This window comes from Medicago truncatula, chromosome 5 (assembly GCF_003473485.1).
Source record: "Medicago truncatula cultivar Jemalong A17 chromosome 5, MtrunA17r5.0-ANR, whole genome shotgun sequence".
NCBI lineage: Eukaryota > Viridiplantae > Streptophyta > Magnoliopsida > Fabales > Fabaceae > Medicago > Medicago truncatula.
In genome coordinates this window covers 41,991,529-42,011,934 of record NC_053046.1, presented here as the reverse complement: position 1 = coordinate 42,011,934, position 20,406 = coordinate 41,991,529, and the positions used below count along the sequence as shown (strand labels likewise).

At 29.4% G+C, this 20,406-nt stretch overlaps 1 protein-coding gene across 1 annotated transcript; it reads left to right on the top strand.

Annotated features, from left to right (window-relative positions):
• Positions 1-1,749: 1,749 nt before the first annotated feature.
• On the top strand, positions 1,750-19,027 carry LOC11423385 (CCR4-NOT transcription complex subunit 9). The gene is made up of 11 exons (XM_039834767.1): positions 1,750-1,821; positions 3,030-3,213; positions 11,017-11,019; positions 14,851-14,919; positions 16,293-16,382; positions 16,548-16,590; positions 16,875-16,981; positions 17,707-17,802; positions 17,952-18,142; positions 18,237-18,306; positions 18,944-19,027. Exons 2-11 carry the CDS (start codon positions 3,136-3,138, stop codon positions 19,025-19,027), a joined length of 831 nt encoding a protein of 276 aa, XP_039690701.1. The 5' UTR covers positions 1,750-1,821; positions 3,030-3,135.
• The last annotated feature ends 1,379 nt before the right edge of the window (positions 19,028-20,406 follow it).

Below are 20,406 nucleotides of genomic sequence, written 5' to 3'. Positions count from 1 at the left end.
GAATGCTAACGACTTCCGTGAAATGTGACGCCTTCTTATAAGGCTGTTGGTGATGATGCAGACGATGGAGATGGAATCAAGGCATGTTATGTGGTAGTCCGCACAAGGCTTTGTGTGCACCTCCATTGTATTTGGCCTTGCTTGTCTTGGGCTTTCGCTTATTCGGCCTTCTATTATATGGTGACCCGGTCCGGAACAATATAAATATAATCATTGTTAAACCTAATAATTTGGCCTTGAAAACATTTTATTGAGTCTGATATTCAAACTCGGGTCACCGCATTTTCTCTCACCTGTATATGTGAGTTAAATAAATTAAAGTATCGAATTAGACTCACCAATTGTAACAACAACAAAAAAAATAAGACTCAACATTTTATCATAAAAAAGGAATTCTTTGTATGTCAAAATGGATTGAAAAAAAGTTATAAAATGAAAAAAATAATAATCAATATTGATCATGCACGCCAATAAAATAAAAGATTATTTCCTATAATAATAATATTTTGGAACTCGTTATGGATCATCAAAGCTCCCCCGAAGGTTAAGAATCTTGTTTGGAGGATGTGCGGTGGTTGTTTTCCTACATGTGTGTGCCTTGATAGTAGATGAGTTACTTGTCCTACCGAGTGTGTTGTTTGTAGCGAAAATGGTCAAGATTTCGTGCATGCATTGTTTATGTGCTCCATGGCAACTCAGGTGTGGCGTGACACCGGTTTATGAAATGTGATAGAGCACACTTTGAGTTTGTATGATAAGCCTGCTGCTATGGTTTTTTGTATTCTACAAAAGCTCCAACCAACACAATGCTCCCTTTTTGGAATGATCCTTTGGGGTCTTTGGAAGAGTAGAAATTTAAAATTGTGGCAAAGAATCGATGAAACAAATACCCATGTAGTTGAATGTGATGTGCATATGCTATAAGATTGGAAGCTCGTGCAGGAGATGAGACAAAGTTCTAGGAAAACCAAAGCGCAACCTTAACTAAGACAAAATCGTGCACGCGCCCATACATGACAGAGACATGCACCTGGTAGATATAAATGCAATGTTGATGCTTCTTTCTCCTCTGATCATAATAATGTTGATGCTTTATCCTTGCGAGAACAACATGGTTCTCTCTATTATGTTAGGTTGAGGTAGGTGAAGCATTGGGTCTTTCTCAAGCGTTTTCGTGGGCAGTTGAGTTGGGCTTTGATGGTATGAATTTCTTGCTTGATTCTAAAATAATGGTAGACGCTTTCAATGATGGAAACAAACAAAATACTAAGCTTGTTATTATTATTCATCATTGTAGGAAAGTTTTTAACAATTCTTTTCACAATTATGTGGTTGAGTTTAGCCGGAGGCAAGCAAATGGGATCGCTCATGAATCAACCCAGGAAGCCTCATTAAATGCTAGCTCCAACTGTTTATTGACGTCCCACCATGTATCTATGACTTATTATCTAATGAAATGCGATGAATGTTTTTCCTTATAAAAAATACTTGATAATAATATTAATAATTTAATAGAGTAATAAAATAAATTGGTAAAAAGTCAATGAATAATTGTAATTTACAAATAAAGTAACTTTTTTTAACAATTAAAAATTCAGATTTCTTTGTGTACATATGGATTAACATGTGATAATTTTATATTCAAACTGCAATAAAATTATATATATATATATATATATATATATATATATATATATATATATATATATAGATATATATTACATCATCACTTAGATAAAACCTCCCCTAGCAAAAACTAAACAGATAAAACCCAAAAATTAAACTGATAAAATTGAATGCTTATCCTGTAATATCACCTACTTGATGTAGTATTTTTGCATCAAACAATAGTAAGTATTTATATCGTCTCCACAGGGACTGGTGCGATATTCTAAGCCGTTCAACAATTCATATCGTTCTGAGCTAGGGTTTCGAAGTTGTTTTTGTTCATAAACTATATAGAACTACAGAAAGGTAAATGGGACGAGAGTTAACAGGGAAATGATTATGTTGGGATTAAACTTCATCAACCTATTCATATGTATTCTCGGATTAGTGTTGCAGATCCTAATTATCAATTGATATTATCACATATCGCTCGACAACATCATTCGTGTCCAAATGATGTCGTGAATTCTATTGAGTCGTTCAATCGTTGATTTCCCAAACTACTAAACGATCCACTAGTCGATTGTATCGTTGTATAGTTGATTTCCCAAACTATTCAATGATGCAAAAGCTTTAAGTTCCAATAGTCAAAGTGATTACCAAAACCTAATTCCATATCTAGAACAAGAGATTTGATAGAAGATTATTCTAACCTAGATTCAAAAGGTATTTTTCAATCACGATTCAAATCCATAAGATCAAAATGGAAAACAAGAATAACCTCAACATCAAAATATAACTAAGAACAAACAACATCATAATCAAAGGGAATACATACTAATAGAGTTGATTACATTCAATCCCAACAAAAAGAGTTTAGCTACACATTGTCATGGTAACCTTACAAGGAGAAAAGAAGAGATGAAATGAGCAAGCCATGATGACAACATCAGCATAGACCACTTGAATGACAACATTGCAGCGTGGCTTAGCCACGCTCACTTCGCTTAGCCACACTCAGATTTCTTCCCCATTGGGTTTCTGCCACATCAGCATTGGATGTCCAAAACCGCCTTAGCTCGCCTAGCCACGCATATCTCTCGCTTAGCCACGCTTCATGGCTTTGACTTTGCTTAGCCACGCTCCCAGATTCAGATTTCTTTTGCTCTCTGACTTGCATTGCTTTGGCATGGCTTTGACTTTGCTTAGCCAAGATGACAACATCTAATTTTCTTCACTTTCTTTGATCTTTTTCTATTGGCAAGCAAATCCCTACATAATTGGTTGGTATTAAACATAAAAAGCATAAAGTAGTATTAATCTATTATTTTGGAGCTTTTCATGAGATAATTTGTAAAACAAGTAATTAAAGTGCCTAAAATATATATGTTATTTAACTAATTTCTGGCACTTATCACTACTCAATAGACGACAAACTATTCTCCTCAATTGATCTCCATCAAGAACGTTGCGTCGTTTGTAAGTCCTCTAAGTGCTTCTACCCAATCTAGCACCACTTCACAAAGCATGGCATCCATGGAACGCCTTGTTATTGAACTCAGCAATCCTGATCTCAGAGAAAATGCTCTTCGTGTTCTCTCCAAGGTTTTTACCAATCTACTTTTTTGTCCATTTTTAATATCTTTCTTGGGATTCTCATTAAATCAAAATCTTTGGAGAAGTTGTGATATTCTGAAACTGTTATTTAAATTGTTTGTCCGCTCCTTTGTCAATATTGATTCAAATTTTGATACACTGCACTGTCACACTAGTTTTGGTAGACTTGTTAATATTTTATTTTGTCATTTTTGGATATTTTTGAGGTATAAAGATGAGATTCAAGTCATAATTGAGTTAAAAGAGGTCATTGTTTTGTGTATCATGGCTGAAAATTTTGATTCTTTTCAAACTAAGTAAATAATTTTTCTATATAGTTAAAGATTTGTTTCAATTTTAACGTATGTTAATCATTGTGAATTAGATGAATTGATCTCTTTTAATTTGTTACAAAATTGCATTAGTTGGTGTCATAATTGTCAAAAAAATTATATTGTTATTGTGTAATTCTTTATTTCGTGGGCAATGTTTATGTTAGACTCTGTGACTCTATGAAACATAAAAAGGTGTAAGAAAGAGATGATTAGAAAGGAAATATATAGAGTGAAAGTAAAAATGTGACAGTGATGAAATGAAATAGGATAAAAGTGATGAAATGAAATAGGATAAAAGAAACAGTAGACATAAAATGCTATATGATATATAAGAAGAAAAAATTAACTTGAATAATTGGACTCGAATTCACACAACTTAGTCAATCTGAATTTCGTGATAGAAATCAAGTGATTTATGTTGTAACTTCAACAAGTAAAGAACTTGATCGTGTGATTTTTTTTCCAGTCAAGGTCATTGATTGCAATGATCGATGTTGACAATATCAATTTCATTTATCATAAAATCTAGATTACCATCTCACATGCATATCACAAGATTTTAGGATTAAGAATCTTGATCTTCTTTAAATTTTTTATTCTATTTTTCACGTCTTTCCCTGAACACACACATGTAATCCAACTCTTCGAGAAATTGTCTAGCACTAAACTAAATATGCTCCTTTCTTAACATATATTTGAACTATGATACGCTTCATTGTGAGACTATCCACTTTCAGTAGACTTAGTCACATTTGATTGTGATTTTAGTGTCTTTATATGATTTTTTGGATACTGTGATTTTTTGGATAACCAAAATGAGATTCTACTCATATACTTGAATAAAAAATCTTCATCATTTAAAATAATAGTGAGAAAATGAATATTTTCATTTGGTTTTTTTATAAAAAAAATTGATATATTTATATATCTTGAAGTATTCTCTCCATTTTAATATATGTTAATCATTATTAAGTGGTTGAGAATAGTATCTTCTTAGGTGTTATGGACTTGCACAACTTGATATCTAAAATTTAGAACTTTTATATTACAGTTTGTTTAGTTCTCGATAATGTTGCTCAAACTCATGCAACTAATACTTTATTTTTCATTTTGTTAAGTTTCAGAGGACGGGTTATTTCCGGAACTTGCACCTTTATTATGGAATTCTTATGGTACTATTGCAATATTTTTACAAGTATGTAATATGCGACTGACATTATATTCCATCAACTTGTTGTTATTCTTTGCTTTAGTACCTCTGCCAAACTGTTTCCCTTGTTTGTAATACTTTTAGAGATTGATCATTTGTTACTAAGGAAGATTTTTTTTTAAAATAATATTGTGCATGTATCTTAATTTTAGTGGATAGAAAAAAGTTATTATGCAATTGGTGAAAAACACAGCAGTAGTGGTTGAAAATATTATGCGTTGTTCTTTGTCGTATTTACGAATGTAATTTCCTTGTTATTTTAGCTTATAAATATGTCTATCTTCGACTATTTGCTTGTTTTCTACCATTTAATTCTTTCGGCAATTTATGTTTATGTTTTCAACTTTTACTATTGAACGTGAAAATAACATTATTTATTTCACAATTCAAACAAAAGAGACATGATTATAAGGGAGATTTGGAAAGTAAATGGTGATGTTATAATTCAATTAAGAAGTTTTTTAAAATTGTCCAAGAGGCTCTAGCTCAGTGGATATAGTTTAATATTGTAACGTCAATGGAATAAGTTCAAATCTCCTCGAGCAGTTGTAAAATGATAATAGGTGTGAGTCTTATCAATATTTTTCCTTCTTAATTGTTTAAGTTTAATAGTACTTTACAAATGTGTTTATTGATTTCCATACACTTATCAGATAGTGATAATTTTTTCAGGAAATAACTTCAATATATCCTACTATCCAGCTATTGAATCTTACTCAAGCACAATCAACTCGAGTGTGCAATGTTCTGGCACTACTTCAGGTGCAATGAGTTTGTCATGAGGAGTGTTGAATATTGTATTTAACATATGGAAACTTTCAGTATACCCATAAAATACTTGAAAATCAATCATATTAAAACGACTACATCCATAAATAGTATACCTTCTTTTTCATGTAAAAAAATATTAAACTAATTCATCTAGCACTTTTCTCTCATGTTTTCTTTACAGTGTGTGGCATCTCACTCTGGTACAAAAATGTCATTTCTCGATGGTAATGTCAAGTTTCTTCTACCTCTTAGTTGTTTTGGATTTCTATTTATTCTATTACTTAATTAGTTTACAACATTTGATAGTGATATAACTAAATGGTATATTTATAACAATTTTTTTTTATTGTGAGTGTGCTATGAACGTATACAAAATTAATAATTGAAATTTATTTCATGTCATATGAGTAATACTAGTGTGAAAGAGTGCTCTGAATAAGAGTGATGGATTTGAATTCTCTACAGCTAGTTAGATGTAGTCAATTAGACTAAAATTCAAGAAATTATATAAGAAAAAATTATTATTTTCTTTATCTGAACTTACTGTTTCTTAATTATTTGCAGCTAACATGCCTTTATATTTTTATCCATTCCTTCAAACGATAAGCGAGTTGGCCCAATTTGAACATTTCAGGCTTGTTAGTCTTGGAGTCATCGGTGTGTTGGTGAAGGTATTAAATTCTCGTTGATCATGTATTTTGAGACACTTGACTTGATGTTAATAATTTTTAAGGTGATACCCATAACAAAAAAAATATATATATATATAGTTATTAAAAATTTTGTAATGTGAAACTATATTTGGTAGTGTCTTATATAGTAAAAGTTCCATAATTAATCATTGATTATAGGGAAAATTATAACAACCTCCCCTAAGTTTTAGCTAAATACATCAAACCTCCCCTCTATTTTCGAAACCACCACATACCTCCCCTCTGTTACATTCCGTTAATTCTCCGTTAGATACAAAACCTATCATTTGTTCATACAATCTTTGTGTGTCATCTCTCAAAACACCACCAAAAATCATGCTATTCTAATAGAAATCTTTTGTCTTCTCTCCATAGTCACTCATCTTCATTTTACTTTTCATTGTCATCTCTAATCATCTACCTTAATTGTCATTGACCATTGTTTCAGTCGAAGCGTGTTCTCGTTATCAATGTCTTCGTCGCTCTCAATGGTACATTGTTCATCCTGTTGTGTTGTTCCGCTCTCGATTATTCTCATGTTCTTGAGATGTTCAAACTGATCCGCACATATCATATGGCAAATTATATATATATATATATATATATGCATGTTATCATATATGACAGATTATAACATGGCTTGACAAATATCTAATTACATGTATGTTGATTCTTTATTGTTTTTAAATGAAGTAGAATTGAAGTATATCACCTAACTTTTAAATTGATGAGAGAGTATTATGACGGTATTCACTAAAGAATTTGAAAAGCTAAACCTGCGAATGAAATAAGCATAGTATAGAGAAAACAAAGTAAGATACTGGTTGGTTGTACAACATGTTTACACCTGCAAGATTTTTTTTTTATTCAAAAAAATAATATTAATAGTTATCAGACATTTTAATGGTGTTAATGAAGAAGGGTAATGTTTGTCTATTAGATGAAAACTTAAGGGAGGTTAATGTTTATTTTAAAACTAGAGGGGAAGTCACACTCATTTTAATAGAACTTAGGGGAGGTGAGTGCAATTTTCTCTTGATTATATTGATACAAAAACCAATTTATTGCTAACTTTAAAATTTATGGCAAATACCTAGTTATTTTAAATAACCATCTACTGTTTGCGAAAATTAAACATGTTTTGACAAATATTTCTTATAATTATTGTTATAATGTTCTTAGGGTCACTTGTATTGCCTCTAAAAGTAGTTTTTTGATGTAGTGAATATTTATTTTACTTGCAATCTTATCGTGCTCTTGGTATGTTTTCAACTATATCTACTTAAGTCTTACATTCAGTTCCTTAAAAATACATATTAGAAATTAGGAACTTACAAATCTAATTTGTTAAGTCCTTAAAAAAATAAAATCTAATTTATTAAGATCAGTTTATCTATATTGTGAGGGAACGTCCTACTTTTCTCCTAAAGTTCATGGTTATGGTAGAGAGATTGACCCTCTTGGTTAGGTTCACTCTTTTTGTTGTGTTTTGTTTTCCAACATTGTTGAATGGATGGATAAATATGTTTCTATGCATGTTTTTTGCAAATTTATAATGTCATGGATTTTAATTTTTAACCATGGGAATACATGGCCGTTTGATTTTAACCATGGATTTTGAATGATGGTGGTGGTGTTAATTATAAATTTAAATGTTTGATTTTGTGGTTTTTGTTAAACTGATCTTAATCAAGCTCACAAAGATAATTTTTAACATGTTTACTGATCAATGTTAAACAAATTAGATTAAGTTTATTTTGTGGTTTTTGTTAAACCGATTAAGATTGATAATCTACTTAAGTCTTCACATGATAAACAATTATATAATATTTCAATCACACTTTTTTATTTTATAAAAACATGTTATATAGTCTGTAATTTAAAAAAGAAAAGTAAATCCTCTCTTCCCTTCCCCTCCTAAATCTTCAATCCAAACACACCCTTAGATTAATTTTCTCATGAGGTGTAAATGATCATTTGAGTAGTTTGTTAATGTTAACTATTGCAGGATTAATTAAAAAAATAATCAAGCTTACTATTAGATTTTTTTGTTGAAACAAGCTTAATTTTTGGCTCAATTAATTAAATGAATCGAGATTAAGTTTACAAGTTCAACGTTAACAGCTTGTGAGTAGCATGTTTAATCTAACAATGATGATTTTATTCATGTTTATTATATATATATATATATATATATATATATATATATATATATATATATTATAGTCTTAGATAAATATAAATATATAAAATTGTTTTGGAAAAATAATTCATATACATTTGATATGCGGGGTGCATATTTGTACTTGCAATTCTATCTATTAGAAAAACTCTCTTCATTCATTAGAACTTTTTTTTTTTTTTTTTATAAAGGAATTATAACTTATTTATGCATATTATCAATTAGAACTTATTTATGAAAGAAACCCAAATTGAGTCAAAAGAACGTAAAATATTTAAAATAACCCTTAAAATTATAGATAACACAAGTATAAATTAATAAATTAACTAAACTAGGAAGAATTTGAAGAAGATAGGGATAGATGCATGGATAAATAAATTTCCTACTATAACTCTCAAAAATAAGATACTAAACTATATAAACGAACCATTTAAACTTTTAATTAACTACTGTTATCAACTAATAAAGCAACCATTAAAAAGTTTTAATTGTTGTTTTATTTGTGCATAACCGTAATTAATTAAAAAGTTTAAATAGTTCGTGTTTGTATAGTTTACTATCTTATTTGTGAGTGCTATAGTAGAATTTGTATTTATCCTTTTACATGTTGAATGGTTTTAAATTTAATGAATGCTTTGACTAGACTTCTTGACTAAATGTAATCCTTTTACATGTTGACTTGTTTCTTCTACATTCCATGTCCAATTGACGAACTTGATTGTAATTTGTCTTTTGCTTCCTATTATGCACACAAATAATTTTCTTTGTGTTCTCTCAAAGGTTCTTACCAATCCATCTTTCATTTTATTTTTGTTTATTTTTAATGTCTTTGATGGAATTCACAATAATCCTAATCTTGGAGGAATAGTGACACTCTTTTAAGTTTTAAACACTCACTCACTCACAACCCACACATGTAATCCATTTCTTCGGAGGAAAGGGACAACAGATTTATTGGAAAAAGTTTAAGTATGGATCAATTGAACGTATATTTGGATTGTCTCCGGGTGGTCCAAGGCTTGAGTATTATAAAGGTGTACTCCCTCTAACTCTAATTATGAACAAAAATTCACATTTTATATTCATTAAATAACTGAAGTATTTGGTATATATTACAGACTAAATTCATTGATTATTAAATAAATAAATAAAAATAAAATAAAATTTTGCTCATAATTAAGGTGGGAGGGAGTAAGTAACATTGAGTTGAGTTGTCACGGATTATAAATAAGTACACATGTGTAGCTTCTAGGATTACAGATATTGATGAAGTGAAGTGCAGGTTATGCATGATTATTGACAAATATAGTTTCTCGAAGTGTGATTTGCTGAAGATCCATAAATTAGAAGTTGAAATTTGATTTATTATATGTCCTGTTGTAGAAATGATTGTAGGTTTTTTTTTTTAGGTATGAAGTGATTGCAAGTTGTAACCTGATATTATGTCATTTTGTCTGATAAACTATTATGAATAGTGATTCAAATTTTATTACCATAAATTAAATGAGTAATGGAGTATATGTAAATTTTGATTTATGCGAGTATTGAGTATTGATTTGGGTGATTGGTATAATAGTTCATAGTTACGGAGAATTATTCTAATTAAGTCACTTCAAGAATTTATTCTAAAAATTGATTATAGTAATCAATTTCGAATTCCAACGATATTGATGATGATAATATTTTATTACATTGATTAAACTAATTTTAGTGGTAATTTTATCAATTATTTATTTTTAGAATTTATAGTAGAATAGAAAATATAAAAGTTTAAAAGTTTAAAACAATGATAAGTTTTAGCGACAGCCGCAACCGTAGGTAGAGGTCCTTAATGTTTTTAAAATGGTATCTTTAGAATTACCTACGATTTTGTCCGCAGGTAAAGGTGGAAAAACACGCAGTGACAACCATTTAGCAATGACAGACGGCACAATTCCGTTGTCAGTCGTTGATTGATTTAGGATTTCGACTGTCACTACATGTCAAGTTTCTTGTTGTTACAAAGATGTGCTAAAAATGAAACGTTACTTTGGGGTAAGTTTTATTAGAAGACCAGTCAACCGAGTGGACCGTGAGTTAGAAAGGATAACTCGTTCTTATGCTAGTCGCCAAATTTCTTATTATCGTCCAACTTGTATTGAGAGTTCTATTATTATGAATGAAATGCATTAAGTTTGTTCTCATATAAAAAAACTTTTTAATAATGACCGTACAAAATGTGTCAAATGGTGGCTAGAGCTGCAAAACAGCATACTACGAAGCAGAATTTGAAAAAACTGCTATCTTTCGGTTTGTAGACCACCAAAATATATGATGTATTGTTTGTTACTTCCCACAAACCATATGGATTTGGAGTTCCTGCTGTGGGAGTTGAATGCGTGCATGCATGAACAGTTGAACACACTGTGCCTTTGTATGTCATGAATCTGTTATGTGCCTTTGTACCTACTCAAATTGGGATGATAATTGATTCCTTCTTGTGGTATCAAATTATTTCTAATCTTTATAAAGGAGATACAATGTGCCCTTGTTGTGGTACAATGTAGAAAGAACGAATGATGTTATTTTATGGGATGTGCAGCATAGCTATGGTATTTTGGATGCAATGTTGCGACGAAACAGAAAGTACTGAAGCGATGAATTCCTTTCAACGTTATGTTGCGGCGAAACAGAAAGTACTGCAGCGGTGAATTCCTTTCGACATTTGAGGTAATCATCCGGTGCGATGGTGAGAGTATTTCAGCACTCTAATCAGATTGTAGTTCAATAATTGGCTAAAACATGCCAAGGTAAAGCTAAATGTAACGTGGATGTAGAAATATTGCAAAAGAAGATTGCTTTGTTATCGGAGAGCATGTATTAAAAATGCGGAAAGAAAATTTATCAAACTCGGTGTTACTTACCTTTAACTTTTGGTAGAGTACTCTAATTTTCACAATCAAATATACAAATTATTTTTAAATATACATAAACATATGTAACCCAATGTTCCGTTCAAAAAATATATAACTCAATGTTTTAAGATGCTATTTTAGTTGTTGATATTGAAAATACTTTCGCAATTTTGTTGTTATTGGTAAGTTTGTGAAAAAATATAAATACATACAAATCGAAATCAAAACTACACAAATAAACATGATAAAACATAGCGTAATAAAAAAGCAGTCACAGACTTCAGAAGGTTCATTTATATGCTAGTAATAACAGTTTCTATATAAGGTGGATAATAATGAGGAATTTGGTGACCATCATACAAACGAGCTATTTTTGCTAATTCATGGTCTACTATGTTGGCTTGTCTTCTAATAAAATGAATCTTAAAGTTATGTTTCATGCAATTATTTATAATCCCCTCAACCGGAGGGATGGGTAAAATGCATTTAGTTTATTTGTGTGACAATTTTTATTTTTATTTTTAAAATGACCTTTAAATTTAGATTTAAATATATGTTAATCGTCCTTGTAAGTTTTCGTATTTTTGGTTTTCGCAATTTTTGTTATAAACGTTTTACTTTTGGTCCATGCCGTCATCTTCTGTCAAAATCGCTCATGTGTCTAATGGCAACTAACATGTGACATGGCAAGTGAGGCTTATGCGTCGTTCCAGATATCCAGTGACAATGTTATAGGAACCAAATCCAAGATTGAAAATTTACAGAGGGACGCAATTCAAAAACACGAATTAACAAAATTTTCAAATTAAAAACCTTTTTTCCTTTCTTCATCTTCTTCCTTCCTCTTCTTCATCATATTCAAACCTTTTTTTTTCAGAACTCAAAAAGACCATTAACACCATTTTTTTCCCCAGAAATTTCATATTTTCCTTCTCTCTTCTCTATTTGTTCCTCTTCTTTTCCACCATCCTCTACTCTCCTCTTCTCTTCCTCCTTCCTCTACTTTCCTCTTCTCTTCTCTCTCTTCACTCTTTGATCCTTCTATGCTCTTCCTCCTTCTCTTCTCACCTCTCTCTTTGTTTTTTTTTCTAACAGAAACAACAACAAATGCATCAACCCTACACCACCACCATCATACATTCATCTCTTCTCTCTTTAATCTAGATTTTCAACAACGATATTAAACACAATAACAATCGAAACAACATAGTTCAACACGGTTCAAATTGCGAAACCGAAATTCTAAAATCGCAAAACCAAATTGTTGTAGTCCAAATCCTAAACATCAAATTGCAAAAAATGTTGACTCAGCATGGCACATACGTATATTTGTCCAGTCATATGACTTCATGGTTCAAAATCAAATAATCTTCATATTACAGAGTTGGAATCTAAACTTTTTATTACAGGGAGGTAAACTATAATTTATTTAAAAATCAGCCTTAATGTTTTCTGAAAAAGCTGCAATTAAGTTTATGTTTGTAACTACATCTTGTAAAACAATTTTTTTTTTTTTTTGTGGTGGTCGGAGTTTGAACCCCGGACCTTGCCAACTTAGCTAAGCTCACGAGGATTGTAAAACAAATGTTTATACCAACTTTAGAAAAATGTAAAAAAAAAAAAAAAACTAATTTAAAAAAGGTTCTTTACAACTGTAAAGTATAATTTAATAAAGATTAATATTTTAAATTTTTAGTATTCATGCATAATAACTTTCTCTTTTAGTTTTATAAATGTTACTTTAAATATTATCACCATTACTTTAAATACTTTATACCTTTTATATAATCATTATTTTTTATTAAATAAATATTTTTTGTTAATAAATATGATAAAAAAATCATTAAAATGAGAATAAATTTAAAATAAAAACATATGTACATTTAACCACAAGGACTAAAATTATATGTTTGATAATTTTGAAAGGACAAAAGGTGGAATATTTTAATGGGAATAAAACAACTTAGTAATTTTGCAGGAAATAAAAACATATTTTGTTTTTTTTTTAATTAGATTTCTTTTAAAAATGTAAAATATATTTTAAATATATTTTTTATTTTTTTAAAGGAAAATTTATCATTTTTATATTGAGTAATAATAGTTTATAGTATAATTTGATGATTTATTAAGTGTTTTTATTAAAGTTTGCTTAAAAAAAAAGTATTTTCTGAGTTGTACTTAGCTGTTAGCATTATCACCTTATATATAGAATATCTAATTCTTATAAGTAATTATGAAATAAAATAATAAATAGTTAATAATATTGGATTTTTTAAGGAAGTTAATAATATTGGTTAAAAGTCAATGAAAAAGTGAAACTAAAAAATAATATATATATATATATATATATATATATATATATATATATATATATATATATATATATCACCTTATTCAATAGATTGAAAATTCATCTCCACGATCAATGTCAACAAAGAGTGATGCTTCATTTGCAGCTCCTCTCGAGGCGTCTACCCAGTTTAACACCACTGCTCATAGGATGGTGGACATGAAACGCCTTGTTATTGAACTTAGGAATCCAGATCTGAGAGCAAATGCTCTCCATGTGCTCTCCAAGGTTCTTACTGATCTATCTTTCAGTTTGTTGTTCATTTTTAATTTGTTTCATGGGATTCACAAGTAAACCAAATCCTTAGAGTGTGTTTAGATGGGGAAATGTTTTGAGAGAATGTAATGTTTTGAGTGAATTCAGCTACTTTAAGGTGAATTTTATTGTTTGAATTCAACTCAAAGTAGTTGAATTCCCTCAAAACATTATATTCTCTCAAAACATTTCCCCATCCAAACACACTCTTAGGGAGTTGTGGTACTCTATAATTGTGATTTAAATAGTTTGTGTGCCACTTTGTCAACATAGATTCAAATTGTGATACACTACATTATGATACTAGATCCTTTTTCAAGATTAAACAACATCTTAGGTTTAATTTTTCGATATCTTGAAAGAATAGAGATGGGATTATAGTCATAATTGAGTTAAAAAAGTTCATTAATTAGTGTATCACGGGTGAAAACTTTCATTTGTTTTTATGAATAAATAAAAAAATTCTATATAATTTAAAGATTTGATTCAATTTTAATGTATTTTAATCATTGGTAATTAGATGAAATAATATCTCTTTATTTTTTATGAACTTGTGTTAGCTGGTATCATAATTTGAAATTTTTTGATAGTTCTATTAGTGAGAATGTATATGTCACATTATGTGACTCCAAGAAGCATAAAAATGTGCAAGAAAGAGATTATTAGAAAGGATAGATAGAGAATAAAGATAATAATGTGATAGTTAATAGGATTTGGATGAAAGCGACAATGGCCAAAAAAGGTTATCTATAAGGAAGAAAAAAAATTACCTTAAAAATAGGACTAGAATTCACTGCATGTAGCCAATCTCTAAGTTGCATAGTTTAGAATATCATTGAAAATGTGAATAATTTTATTCTATTTTGAAACTTTTATATTAAAAATTGGTTCCTGTCCTGTAATGTTTCTCAAACTCATACAATTAATACGAAAAAATTTCACATTTTTATATTTCAGATGACGTCATTTCAGGAGCTTGCACCTTTATTGTGGAATTCTTTTGGTACTATCACAATACTTGTGCAAGTAAGTTATGTGTCTAACATTATATATTATTTAGCAGTTGCCTTTCTGTGCGTTAGTATCTTGCAAACTTCTTCCTTTTAAATATTTAACCAAATATCTTCTCGGGTCCTTTAAGTTTCAACTCATTTTCCAAAATATCTTCGCACACGTGCACAAGAAAATTGTGTCGACACTTACTCGAAATCTCACTTGTAGGATTCCGTGGTGAAAGACACAATTTTTCCCGAAGAATTCGCTTGGATCCATCCCTAATATCATGAAAAATGGATACAAATTGTTGAAATTTAGGACTCCTACGTAGTATCGCCAATAGGTCTAAAAGAGTATCTAAAAATATTAAATTTAGATATTCATGTCCTGTCCGGATAAGTAACAATTGTATTATATATGGTTGGAATTGCTTCAATTTTGAGAGAGTTGAAAAAACACTATTTCTTTGATAGTTTCTATACATCGGCCCTTTTTCAAAGCATTTTGTTAAACAAGGACTGGGATGTTTATTTCAGATAGATCCTTTAACTTTCTAAGGTTTCAGATAGGTCCTTTAAGTTTGAAGTTTGTTTCGGATAGGTCCTTTAAGTTTCGAGTTTGTTTCAGATAGGTCCTTTCTATCAACCTCCGTTAAGCCAAAGTTGATTTGATAGAAAGGACCTATCTGAAACAAACTTGAAACTTAAACGACCTATCCGAAACAAACTCGAAACTTAAAGGACTTATCTGAAACCTTAGAAACTTAAAGGATTTATCTGAAACAAACGTGTGAAACTTAAAGTAGCATGGAGATATTTGGCCTAAATATTTATAGATCTTTACTACTATTATTGTGCATGTAATCTTACTTCTATTGGATGAAAAATTATGATTCTGCAATTGGCGAAAAATACACCGGTAGTGTGGGTGAAAATTTTAGCCACCGTCCTTTATCGGATGACACTCCTTCGTAACAATATCATCCTTTCCCTTCTTTTTTTAGTTTATGAATTTATGTATATTTGCTTCTTTAACGTAAATCTGTCACCAATTTATTATATTTATGTGTTTCCAACTTTTACTTTTTAATGTGAAAACAACATTTATTTTAACAATTAAAAAAATGGACATGATTATGAGGGAGAGTTAGAAAGTATATGAGGCTGATATCATTCAATTTAGATGTTTTTAAAATAATTGTCCAAAAGATGCTAGCTCAGTTGGAAGAGTTTAGTTTTGTAAGTTCAAGGACACAAGTTCAAATCTCCACGTACAATTGTAAATTGACAAATAGTGTCATTTTTATTAACACTATTTTTTTTCATTGTTTTAAGTTCGAGAGTATTTTACAAAGATGTTTATTGATTTACATACACTTATATCAAGTAATGCTATTTTTTCAGGAAATAATTTCAATATATCCTACTCTTTCATCAGAGAATCTTACTCCAACACAATCAACTCGAATGTGCGATGTTCTTGCATTACTGATGGTGAGATGAGCATGTCATGATAAGTTTTGAATATTGTATTTAGCATATTGGAACTTTTATTATACACCCAAAATACCATAATATCAATCATGTTAAAATTATTATGCCATGTTAAAAATATGAAATTAATTCTTCTAACACTCGTCTCTCATATTTTCATTATAGTGTGTGGCATCTCACCCAACTACAAAGATGTCATTCCTCAATGGTAATGTGAATTTTCTTATTCATCTTAATTTTTTTGAATTTCTATCTACTCTTGTACTTAACAAGTTCACAATATTAATTTGATACTGATAGAACTAAAAGTTATGTTTAGATTTTTTTTATCGTTAATGATATGGAGGTATTAAACCCTAATTATTGATTCTTTATAATCAGATTTAGGATGCAGTCAAATGTAGACCATTATATTAAGAATGGGAAAATTATAGAAGAAGAATAAAATTATCTTTTCATTATTCACACTCATCTTTTCTTAATTATCCGCAGCTAACATGCATTTATATTTATATCCATTCCTTCAAACAACAAGCGAGTTAACACAATATGAGTGGTTGAGGCTTGGTAGTCTTGGAGTCATTGGTGCTTTGGTGAAGGTATTACATATTTGTTGGATTTATTTTGTATGCATAATACTATGTGTTTAATAAGTTTTAATGGTTTTAATGGTGACATCTATAATAAAAAGAGAATACAGTTACTGAAAATAATGTCACAAAAATCTAGCAATGTGAAACTAAATTTGACAATGGCGTATATGTGTCATTAATATAAAAGTTGCATGATTAATTATTTATTATATTCACATAAGAACAAAACTAATTATTGACTATTTAAAGTTTATGGCTAGTAGCTAGTTATTTCAAAAAAAACTATTTACTTCTACTGACAATCACACATGCATTTACCATTCATTCCTTATAATTTCCATTAAAACTTTTAAAGTTGCTAGATTCACCCACAATCAATTAATTGTTGATAACAATTTTAATGGTCGATTGAGTTGCTCCTAAAAGAAGTTTTTGTTAAAGTGAAATATTTAGTTTGCTTTCAATATTATCGTGCTCTTGGTATGTTTGTATTATATCAATTTAAGTTTCATATTCAGATCTATGAAAATTCATATAAGGTATTTAGTACTTATCAACCTTATTAAGATCAGTTTACATTCATCATGAAAGAATTAAAATTTACTAACTATTTCTTCTTTTTAAGTGATTGCAAAAATTCATTTTATGTTTTATTTCCGACATATATACCATATTTATTTGTAATCTGTCAATTATAATAATCTCCTTTTGTTATACAATGATATTCACAGGTTAACACCAAAGAAGTCATGAGTTTCCTTCTTCCAAATGAAATAATTCCACTATGCTTAGGCTGTATGGAAAACGACAAAGAGCCATCAAAATCGGTTAGTTCCTCTATTGTTGTTGTTTTTGCCAATTTAGTTTTAGAGCATTTAGTTTATATGAATTTGACTGGGTTGTTATTTTCTTCTTTATTTTTTTGTCATCCACTTTTGCTGTTGATATCTGCTTATAAAGTTGTATATCAATGCAGGTTGGAACATTTATCATTCAGAAAATGTTGTTAGACAATGCTGGTCTAGCTTATGTTTGTGATACAGCAGAGCAATTTTTTACAGTAGCTCGAGTTTTTGACATGATGTTGTCAAGTCTTAAGAATCAACATTCACCTCGTTTGTTGAAGCTTATAATTCGATGCTATTCTCGTTTGTCTGAACATAGCAGGTTGGTTGATAAGTTTCATAATCTCAAGTACTCATTAATATGAATTTTATAGTCGTTCAAAGTTTCATATAAAACTATTTTCATGTTTAAATAGGGCTCGCGATGCATTAACAAGTTGTCTTCCAAACATGCTCAAAGATTTCAATTTCATCAATTGTCTTTATGTAAGTACTTCTTGCATATATTAAATACATATTTCATTTAGGACGGTTTGATAAACAGGATACGACATAATATGTTTTAATATTACAAGATCTAATCTTTATCAATACAAAAGATATGACGAGACCTGCTATATGGTGTCTTTAAGGTACACAACCTAGCAAATGGATTTGTGTATCATGCACAAATGTAAATATGACCACTGATTTTTTATTAAAAAATTTAGTGGCTAAGAGTTTTGAAGGGACACCTCTTTAGTAAGTTTGGTGTTACACTTGCAGTATTTGTAGAGGGAGCTCAACAAAAAGGAATATTTTGGAATCGAATAAAAATTTAAAATATAAAAAAATTCTTGAAATAAATATAAACTTCAACGTTTAATTGTTAATTTTTTTTTTTTTTTGTTATTGTTGAAATAGACCTGCTAGCATAAAACTTATAAATTGTATTATGTTTGGTGTCATATTTAACTTATATGAATTTACATAATACACATACACAAAGAGTCTTGTTCATAAGGTGTGGAGTATTTGATTATATTGGTATGAACTATTTCAGATATTTAAATTGTTTTTATAAAGATCTAATTCACATATTTAGTTTGTTTATATTATTAAATATTTGATTTTATTTTTTTAGGAAGATTCAACAACTTGGAGGTGCATAAAAAAGTTGTATGAAAATCTTGGGATGAATCAAGCTTCTTTGGTACCTAGTGGATGAAGAAACAAAGATATTAAAGGGTCGTCATTGTCAAGAAATTGATATGTATTGTTCCCTTTATTAGGCTTGAAACACCAATGATTTATGACCAGTCGCTTATCTTTCCTCTTAAAAACTTGAGTTGAGTCAATAATTGATTAAGCATTAATGACTGAGTTTAAATATGTTCTTTGACTGTGTTGAGATTCAAATATATTACCAATTATGTTTCTCTTTTGTTTTAGTCCCTTGATGATGTTCACCTTGATAGTAAGATTATTAGATAAATGGTATTTTTTTAAATATTGATATAACCTCTTTTTTTTTTTTTTTTACATGATCGTGTTAAAATTGAAAAACACCATGAGATATGTAGGTTTTGTTCAACAAGTGCATGATGTTGTATTAAAAATGAGGTTTCCCTCATTTAACATCTTGTGTTGTGGGAGATTGGGAAACTAAAATATGGATGCATATTCTCCTATAAGGTTTTAAATAGTGACGAAGTGGTGGAGTATACTAAGGTGTAAAAGCTTGAAAGTGGTTTTTGAACCAATACGAGTCTCAAAAATTTTACTACTGCAAATGAACTATGTATTGAATATGTATTTCCAGTAAAAAGAAGTTACTACGACAGACAAAGTTGACCGAGCAAACGTGAATGATTAAAGCAAAATTTGAAGTGAGGTTTTTTATTAATTTTTATAGGGAAACTTCTACGGTGCACTCACAAAATGAGGTGTACCGGTACTCCTGCTTCTTAATTTTATAAATGAACGATCATTTTTTATGTAGTAAATAACTATTTGTCAATATTTATATTTTATAGAACAACATTTCATAAGAAAAAACATCATTTAATTGTTTATAAGAATCATAGTAACTTTTTTTACATATTATCGTAAAAAATAATGAATGTTCTCAATTATGAGTGATAAAAATTTAAAAAAATAAAAAATTATTTCTTGTTGACACTTTTGATGAATAAGATTTAGTTATTATAATAAATGATAAAAAAAATAATATTTTTTTTCAAAAAATAACTCATTTAACTATGAATTTAAAAAGTGAGTGTATCGGTACACTCAAATATAGTGAATGTACCATAGAATTTGCCTTTTTATAGGCCTTTTAGATTATAATTAGTTTTTACAAAACTAAATATTTGATGAATTCACATATTTGAATAATTATTTAACTATATAAATAAACAGCAAAAGTAAATCTGTATACCTAATCTATGCATCATCATATATAAATCCTGGATAGTTTTGCTACCTCAAACCCTAACCTTATTCGAGAATCAACTTGAAAATGATGTCATGGATGTTCGTTTTGTCAACAATGTTCTAATTTGGGTGGGATTAGTGATCTTTCAAGAATGTTTGTGGAAACTAGAA